The 9,747-nt window shown below is 33.2% G+C and overlaps 1 protein-coding gene across 1 annotated transcript; it reads left to right on the forward strand.

Annotated features, from left to right (window-relative positions):
- Nucleotides 1-4,316: 4,316 nt before the first annotated feature.
- On the forward strand, nucleotides 4,317-5,779 carry LOC133858079 (U-box domain-containing protein 28-like). The gene has a single exon (XM_062293516.1). The coding sequence runs from the start codon at nucleotides 4,402-4,404 to the stop codon at nucleotides 5,635-5,637; it is 1,236 nt and encodes a 411-aa protein (XP_062149500.1). The 5' UTR covers nucleotides 4,317-4,401; the 3' UTR covers nucleotides 5,638-5,779.
- The last annotated feature ends 3,968 nt before the right edge of the window (nucleotides 5,780-9,747 follow it).

Here is a 9,747-nt window from a genome sequence, read left to right on the forward strand (position 1 = left end):
TACAGTTTACTTGGAGTAAATCTGGGCTTTGATCAATGAATTCCTTTTTCTTTTTCTTTTTCTTTTTCTTTTTCTTTTTCTTTTTCTTTTTTGGAGCAATAAAGGATTATGGGAAAGTTGTCAATGAAGTCTAAAGTTATCATTAATTGGAGGGAGGGAGGGACCGAAATGAATAAAGTTGTAAACGTGTAAGAATATAGAGGGAATTGTTATGCTAAGCCAAATATCATAGCATGCACCCGAAACATGCATATGCCACCCCATTCTCATTAGAGAACAATTATGATCCTATTTAGCTTAGGGATACTTTGGGTGCCATTGCAAATTAAAGAAAAAAGAAAAAAGAAAAAAGAAAAAAACTAGAAGGCAAACAAAAACATTAACAAAGAATTCAAATACATATCACTTTTAAAAAAACTTAAAAGAAAAATTTACCTTTATGTTATATTATAACACTATTAAAAATAAAATCTAAGAGTATTTTAAAAATTGATTAAACACCTTTTTAGTAGATGCAGTTTCAATACTTTATTTTTGCCCATTTCAGTTTCAATTCGTATGATAGATGATGTCTTGCTTATGGCTAAAAAATGACATGGTACTTACGTACAAACTTTGTCCATAAAATTGACGGAAGTTCACGTCAACCCAATAAGGAACTGACAAGTTCACATATCTCATATTAAAAATTTTAAAAATAAAAAACTAAAAACTAAACAATTAAAAATGTTAAAATAATTAAAAAAAAACATTTTAAAACCTTTTTTTTTTAATTTTTTTTTTTTAAAAAAAACTCAAATCAAAATGGGGGTGGCTCCTTTTGGGCATATGGCCATGTGTCAATTTCTTCTTAGCTTGACATAGACTTCCGTCAATTTTATAGACGGATTTTGGACAAAAGTATATATCATATCCGTTTTCAGTCATAAGCGAGGTATCATATACGATACGAATTAACACAAAAATGAATAACAATAAAGTCTTTAAACGACAGGGGCAATGATCATTTAACCCTTTTAAAAATAGGTTAACCAACAAAACCTACATGTAAGTAATGTTATACGAATGACTTATGTTCTTTTTTTATCCTCTCAAAATTGAAGTAACTTTTAAAATTATAATTTGATCAAAATTCAACTGTAATCTAAAAAGTTATATCACCTTTAAGAAAAAGAAATAGAAAAAAAAAAGACATAAATCTTATACATAGCATTATTCAATTTTTTTTAATAAGGATAACCGATTACTTAAAAAAATGAATTGCCTATGAAGTTAGTCAAGCTCAGCTTGCAATTCTTTTATTTTTTTTATTTATTACTATTATTATTATTATTATTATTATTATTATTAATATTAAGTTACGTACAGCTTGCAATTCAATGGGAATGAGCTCTGAAGTTGAGGAGTTAATGCGGATCAGTGAACATTGTTATTAGACTCAGTGACGGTGAACAATTGTTTATTAGACTCGGGATTGTTGATTGATTTGTTTTGTTGGCCGGTCAACTTTCTGGCTACTCATATTTGCGAGCCTGTCAGCTTTCTAATAAGTAATTTTTTATTTTTTTTTTCAAAAAAAAAAAAAAAAATTATCTTTAACCCCTCGATTAACGCACTATATACTCACGAACGAGTTTCCTAGCTACTAGCTAGTCTCAAATTCAACTCTTTTGAACTACTTCATCAATGGCAGAAAAAAATTCGAGCTTGTTTGATAAATCATTTTTAATTTTTTTTTTCTTTTTCTTTTCATTTTTTTTTTTTAGACTTTTTACATCATATCAATTATATTTTATTATTATTTAAATAAAAAAACTCACTATAAAATAATTTTTTTTTTTACTTTTTTATAAAACATTCTCAAATTTTATATCACATCAATCACTTCTTACTATACAACACACAAATATTTCACAATACAAGTACTTACCAAACAGGCCCGAACCTTTAGTTGTCTCAAGATAGATGAAAGGACAGAAAATTGGTCACGTGTAATGTATGTGCATTTTTTAAAATGTATAATGACAAAAATATACCGAGTTTAAAAAATAAAAATTTACTTGAATGCTTTTTGAGTTAAAAAAATTTCAAATAATAAAGAAAAAGACTTCAAAATTGATTTTTTTTTTTTTTTTTTTTTTTTAAAAAAAAAAAAAAAAAAAAGAAGAAGAAGAAGAAGAAGAAGAAGAAAAAGCCAATCTAAGATTAAGTTTACCCCAAGTCTACACCCTCAGAGGTCGTTCCACGATCACCTCTTGCTTCTTCATTTTTTTAATATTAAGTTTTCTTATTAGTTTTTAGTTTTGTTTTTTTTTTTTTTATTATTATTATTATTTGAATGTATTTTTGTCATTTTATATTCAAAAAACGCATTTGTTATACCCGTTATCAAGATTTTGTCTGATTTAATGAGTCGGCCTATGAAAGGATATTTTTGCAAAATTACCAAAAAAAAAAATAAAAATTGATAATTTAATGCGGCTAGGTGTGATAGGTGGTAATTTATGGGGTTATTTTTTATTCTAAGTACTCCAATTGGTATATATCAATGTACCCAAAAAAGTTAGAAACTTTTATACACTTTGTAACATATAAGCTTCGTTTGGTTCACGGAATAGATCACTAGAATTAGATGACTATTTTTATGAAATAGTTATTTTTATGTTTGTAAGAGTCTATTTCTTGGAATAGTTATTCTCATTGGAATAACTATTCTCTTATGAAGAGAAATAAGTATTCTCTAAAAAAATAAGAGGAATAGATTATATTTTCTAGAAAAATTCACTCATTATTTTATATTTTCTATAATATTTTTTTTCAAAATAAAAAAGAAAAAAAAAACCTTTTTACAGTGACCGGCCGACCACTCATTGCCACTGTGAGTCGGGGGTGGTGCGAGGGTGGTTGCACCACCCCCGGAGACCACTCTTGGGGTGTTGCGGCCACCCCCAGATTTTTTGGATTTTTTTAATTTGAGTTTTTTTTTTTTAAGAAAAAAAGGTGTTATTTTAGTAATTTTGATTAAATTCCAATTAAAGTATATGAATTGTTACTAAACTAAAGAGTATGAATAATCATTTCATTTCACTATCTTGTATTCCTGGTAATAGGTATTTCATTTCCCAATTAAATAATCATTTCGCACGTCAAACGAGATCATAGTGTTTTTTTCTGATTAGTAAAATAGTTGGACGTTATAAAAAAATAGTTTTTTAAATCTATATTGTATTTAAAAAAAAAACATTTATCTAATACAAAATTGAAATAAAATAAATTAAGATCACATGATTGATATCTATAAGAAGCTAGGTAGAGAAATTCAGTTGTTTAAAGAACGTGAAGAAGTCATCAATTTCTACACTTATAGCTGTCGAAATAAGACAAAGACTATATACATTGTACAGCCAACTCAGCCCAAGTCAACAGTCCAATGTATTTAATTGGGTTACAGTTCGATGCCATAAAATCCAACTATATCCCAAATTAAAAAAAAAAAAAAAAAAAACAAGTATTATATATAATTTTAAAAATTAGAATCTCTTACATCATCAAAAAAGTGAATGCACAATCCAAAGGTTTCAGAATCACCCAAAGTGTCTTGGTGACAAACAAAACCATTAACGCATCAATTATGAGTTTTTATAGCCATTAACACATAAAAAAAAAAATTAAAAATTAAAAAAAGAAAAGAATTATATATCAAAAGAATTAAAAAGAAAAACCCATGGCCTTGCTGCCCATAAAATGCTCCACCAAAAAAGAAAAAGAGCCACTACCACAAACAAAACAAAAATAAAAAATAAAAAATAAAAAATCAGACCCCTTCTCTCCTCAACGTACCGGACCGACCAACCGAACCCTCCGTGGGCCCCCCCACCCCCACGTTCTCGGTTCTCGTCCCCATTATACTCATTTATTTCCAGCCCTTAAGTGCCTCTCGGCTCTCGTCCCACGTGTACATCTTCCTCGCGTTCTAGCCGTCGATCAGTCGTTCGGATTTAAAAATACGTACGCGTGGATAGGATTTGACGGTGGAGACATAGTAGCGTGAGGAATAGGGAAATACAAGCAAGTATCTCCTCATACTGAATTCTGAGTAAAGAAACCACCCCATCAATCTATCATTGACCAAGGACTAATGGCCCAAAGGAATATTAATTTTTATTTTAAAAATTCAGATAATCGGAAAATAAAGTAAATCGCTGACGTCACCGTACCTTTGACTCTCTCTCTTTTTTTCTCACTCTCTCTCCTCTTTAAACCCACCCCTTTCTTGTCTTCTCCACCTCCTCCTTGCCTCTGTCTCACCCCCCCCCCTCTCTATCTCTCTCTCTCTCTCTCTCTCTCTCTCTAAACATTCTCTCACTTCCCCGTCTGTTTCTCGCTCAATTTTCGGCAAACATGGTGAGGGACGATTTGTATATCACCGTGCCAAGCTTCTTCAAGTGCCCGATTTCACTGGACTTGATGAAGTCCCCTGTGAGCCTGTGCACGGGAGTGACCTACGACCGGTCCAGCATCCAGCGGTGGCTCGACAGCGGCAACAACACATGTCCGGCCACGATGCAGGTCCTCCAGAGCAAAGAGTTCATCCCCAACCGGACCCTCCAGCGCCTCATCCAGATCTGGTCCGACTCGGCCCGCAACCACCGGGTCGACTCGGCCGAGTCGCCTCTTCGCTCTGCTCCCTCGCCGGAACAATTGCAGGACCTTATCAAGGACCTCGATCACAACGGCGAGTCCTTTTCGAAAATTGTGTGTTTCGCGAGAGAATCGGAGGAGAACCGCAAGTTTCTCGCGAGAATGGACGGCTTCATTGTGACGCTTGTCGAATTTCTTGGCAATGCGGGCGACGGAAAATGTAGCAGCTTCGATTTTCTGGAACAAGTGGTTGAGGTTTTGGATTTGGTGCTTAGCAAAGTCGAAGGCCTCGAGCAGGTAGCGAATTCGATGTTGAAAACCGAGCGCAATTGCTTGGCCTCGCTGCTTCTCGTTTTGCAACAGGGAAGTATCGAGTCGAGAATCGCATCGGCCAGGGTTTTGGGAGCCATCGCAAACGACGGCGAATCGAAGCTCCTGATCGCCGATAAGGACGGCCTATTATCCGAGTTGCTAAAACTAATCGCTCCAGAGAAGGACCCGGCACTAATCGAAGCGGGTCTCTCAAGCTTAATCCGAATCTCAATGCCGAAACGTGTCAAAGCCAGGTTAGTCCACCTGGGCACTATAAAAGCGTTGGCGAAACTAATATCGGGTTCGAACCCGAGCGTCTCGGTGACGGAGAGAGCGCTCAAGCTGCTGGAAACGGTGTCATCTTGCAAAGAAGGGCGGTCGGAGATGTGCGAGGACGTGGCGTGCGTGGCGGCAATCGTGAACAAGGTTCTGAAGGTATCGAGTGCGGCGACGGAGCACGCGGTGACGATACTGTGGAGTCTTTGTTACTTGTTTCGCGACCAGCGCGCGCAGGAGGCAGTGGCACATGCCAACGGGCTGACCAAGATTCTGCTTCTGATGCAGAGCAATTGCTCGCCTTCCGTCCGCCAAATGTCCACCGATTTACTCAAGATTTTCAGGATCAACTTCAAGTCTTGCCTGGCCAGCTACGATACTAAGACCACCCATATCATGCCCTTTTGAGTTTAATTTTTTTTTTTTTTTTTTAAATTTTAAATTTCTCTTTTTCTGTTTTAAGAAATAGAGAGGGAGAGATGGAAATTTGTAAAGCAAAAGGAAATTTTGGATTTAGTTGGATACCAAAAGAGAATTCATTTCATTATAATTACAGGTGTTTTAAGTTCAGTTCAGTTCATTTATATACTGGGGAAATTTCTGGGTATCTTGTGGCAGCAGTGCTGAATTTTGTTACAAATAATTGGTGTATTGATGAAAAAACACCCATTCCAAATTTCCAATGGGGGTTACAATGAAAGATAAATGATGGTAGGCGTGCATAAAACCAAATTAATTGCCAGAGCTTTATTATTTATTTCTTACAAAAAAGAAAGCACGCTGAAATAAAATAAGAGTAATGTTTCTTACACAATTCTCACACAACTTTTGCACAACTCTAACTACTTTTTGTTATGATCAACCATTGGATTTGTTTTTCAACATGTGGGTCCTAAATATTCAATGGCTGATTTTAAAAGAAAGTTGTTAGAGTTGTGTAAAAGTTGTACAAAAATTGTGCAAGAAACATTACTCATAAAATAATGGGTATAAAATTTGCCACCGCTAAAAAGAAATTAAAAAGAAGAAATTTATTTGCATTCATGGGTTTCATAAAAGCTGTATTTATGGGGTTAGCGTTGACGGACTGTAGCAACAGAACTGGGTTGGGTTGGGTTGGGTTGGGTTGGATTAATTAGAGAGAAAGCAAAACAAAATTAAATTAAGAGAGAGAGAGAGAGAGAGAGAGAGACAGAGTGCCGCAATTGCTGATAATGTTGGCTTTCTCTTTCGCATTAAAAATTGTGTGATTGCAGAAAGGAATGAAAGGGATCGGAATCCCAATCGAAAAAGAAATGTTTGAAAAGAAAGAAGATCGATCATGCATGCGTAAGTTTGACCGCTCCAAAACCAAACCCCACGACAAAATAAAATAAAATAAATAAATATAGAAAATAAAAAGATATGCCTTTGAGAATGAACACCCTCGTTATGAACAAGTAGATTAATATTCTTGTTATAATGTTAGGGGAAAAAGAAGAACATATGCATCCAAACGTTGTTTGTTTTGTACTAGATTTTAAAGTGTGGTGTTTTGGGAGGGGGGGGAGATTTGTTTGAACATGAAATGAAAAGTTGCGGGGGGTGGTTCCCCCAAGCACTTTAGGGGCCCTCTACTTTTTTCTTTTATATGTTCTCATTCTTTTTCCAAGCATATATATATGAGTCGTACGTATTTAATTAATTTTGGCATTGGATCATGTGTGGTTGGTTGATAACCACAAGAGTAATAGAATGCATAATTTTCAATTGTTTGTAGAGGATGTGTCATTATTCCTATGTTGGGTCAACATGGACATCTCACGTGACCAACCAATCCATCATTTCTTGCTTCTATTCTACCTAAGGTTAGTAGTCTGGTGATGTCAAAAGTGTAATTCGTTCAAATAAATAAATAAATAAAGTGTAGCTTTATTAGACTCTTTTTTAGTGATGAACTTATGTGTTTAACACTAAATCATTTTAAAAATTTTATTTTTATTTTTATTTATTTCCCTATTTTATTTTATTTTAAGTTTCTTCCTATTCTAGCAGCCAGCTAGAATATATCATGACTCATGAGATATCAACAAATTTCATTGCCTTAAGAAAAGGGTCTTTTTGCTCCTCCATATGCTTAGATATCTAGAGATACCCAATAGACAAGTGACATTTTCTTACTATTGTAATTCATACACCATTATATATCAAGCTTCCCTTTTTCTACCACACAAGCCAAAAAAATAATGATAATAAAATTAAAAATTAAAAAAATCCGTACAGAGGAATATATATATATATATTGAAAGAGAATTTTGAAGGGTCGCATGAAATAATGATAAGTTTAATTAGGAGTTAAGAATCTAGTTAAAGTGGGGGGATGTGAGGTAAGTATGAAATGACTAGTTGTCCAATCTGAAGTATATATGGGTTTCTAGTCTCGTAGATAAACACGTACAAATCAACTTTAGAGAAAATTCCTCACCTAATTAGCTCATAACCTAACTGATTAGACAATACCATCCTCAAATATATAGATGTTTCTACGGATCAATATCATAACATATTTAATTGCCTGCAAAACGTGTCACCCATGGCCCACTAATTTGCATTTCTAGTGTTTTTCTTTTATTTTTTTTAATTTATTTTTAGTATAATTATTATAGTATTAATTAAATGATTTTTATTTTTATTTTCTTTTTTATAAACGTAAGCTTTAACAAGATAAATAATAATTTAATATAATTTTAGAATATTTATCTGTGTCAAAACGAGTCTAACAAAGTAATTTGTGTCCCTTAGCATGTGAGAAGTAAGTTTAATAAAGCGATTTGTGATAGTATTTCAAAACCAATTTAAAAATGTATTACCTTATTAGACTGATTTGTAAAAATTAATTATAAATTTGTAACTAATTTTTGTACGTATCAAAGTATTCATTAAATAGAGTTTGTGGGTTTGTTTTATTTGTTTTTATTTTTTTATTTTTTTGTCAAATCTATCAGAGGAAAAGATCAGGATGCCACCACAACCACCCCTACGAGCTCTGATCAGAAACGCTATTCTAACTCCATTATTATTGCTGGATATGTAATGAAAGTATCTCTTCTTCCCTCTTAAAAGAAAACCTACTTGTAACCTAAATCTATACGCATACGCAAGGTAGGCTACAATTCGGCTGCATGATTGCAATCTATTAGCTAGGGCCGACTCCCCTATATATCAACAATGAACAAAGTGAAATACTTTTATTCTACTTTTATTCATTCATATGCACATGCAAGGTAGGCATGGAACAATAATTGGTATATGTTATTAGTGCACAAGACTTTTATGGAGCATATTGGTAGCCTGGTAGGTGATAATTTTGATGTTTAATTAAGTCAGTATTTTCGAATGACATGGTATTGAAAAAAAAGTAGAAGAGAAAAGAGTAAAGAAGAAGACGAGAGTTCTCTTTTACCGGCCTATTGTTCATGGCCATTTATGACCAATTTGTTCTATCCGTTGGCCATGTTGCATATGCTAATTAGAGGTTGTTATGTTTTGGCAGTCTATAGGCCTCGTGACCCATCCAAATTAACCACAATTTCTTATTGGGATCGCCGGGATCGATATGATGCTTACGTCTTAGAAGATGCACCCATCGATCTGGTCTGAGTCCATTGCTTGATGGGGCATGTACTCAGGTTACTAGGCTTAGGTGGACTGGCAGGTTCCAACAATAATTAAGGTATTTATTTTTTAAAAAAGTCTCAATTAGGGGTGATTAGTTAGGATTTTGCGTTAAATCCTATCAAAATTTTTAAAATACCCTTGTGTGTGTGTGTGTGTTTTTTTTTTTTTTTTTTTTTTAAAAAAAAAAAAACCAATTCAAAGATTCAGGCATTGATATTTGTGCAAATTCCATTAAACTCTAACCAACACGTAAATCCTAACAATTTTTTTTTCCTAAAAAAATAGGGGTACTTTAATAGGATTTAACGGAAAATCTTAACGGAGAACCTCTAATTGAGACTTTCCAAGAAATAGATATCCTAAATTGAGACGTTTTTAAGTTCAGGTACCTTCTGTCAAATTAAAAGGGTGAAAGATCAGTACCTTTAAGTGGAGTTCTCCCAAACTTTTTTTTTTTTTTTTTTTTTTTGGCTAATTATAAGAAAACTTCCACTTTTCTTCCACCTCATTTACAGGTTTCAATATTTTTTTCAATTACAAATATTTAACCCAAAACAATGCGTGAGTTCTTTTTTGTTAAATTTTGATTGGTTGTTTGTTTGTAAATTGTGATTATTCATGACAAAAACTAACAATATCCTCTTCAAAAAAAAAAAAAAAAAAAACTAACAATATCTTTTTATAACATCATCCCTAGTTTCCATTACTTTTCAAAATTAAATATTATTGAAAGTATTTAAACTAATAATTATAAAGGATAATGTTATTTCTTTTTTGGCCTTATATATGACATATTATCAGCCAACTTTTGGTATTCACATAGTATTAAGAACTCTTCTTGTATATAATATTACAACTTCA

This window comes from Alnus glutinosa, chromosome 14 (genome assembly GCF_958979055.1).
Source record: "Alnus glutinosa chromosome 14, dhAlnGlut1.1, whole genome shotgun sequence".
Lineage (NCBI taxonomy): Eukaryota > Viridiplantae > Streptophyta > Magnoliopsida > Fagales > Betulaceae > Alnus > Alnus glutinosa.

Excerpts from the sequence above, each read along its gene's own strand:
- LOC133858079 (XM_062293516.1), top strand. The coding sequence starts at position 4,402 with ATGGTGAGGGACGATTTGTATATCACCGTGCCAAGCTTCTTCAAGTGC.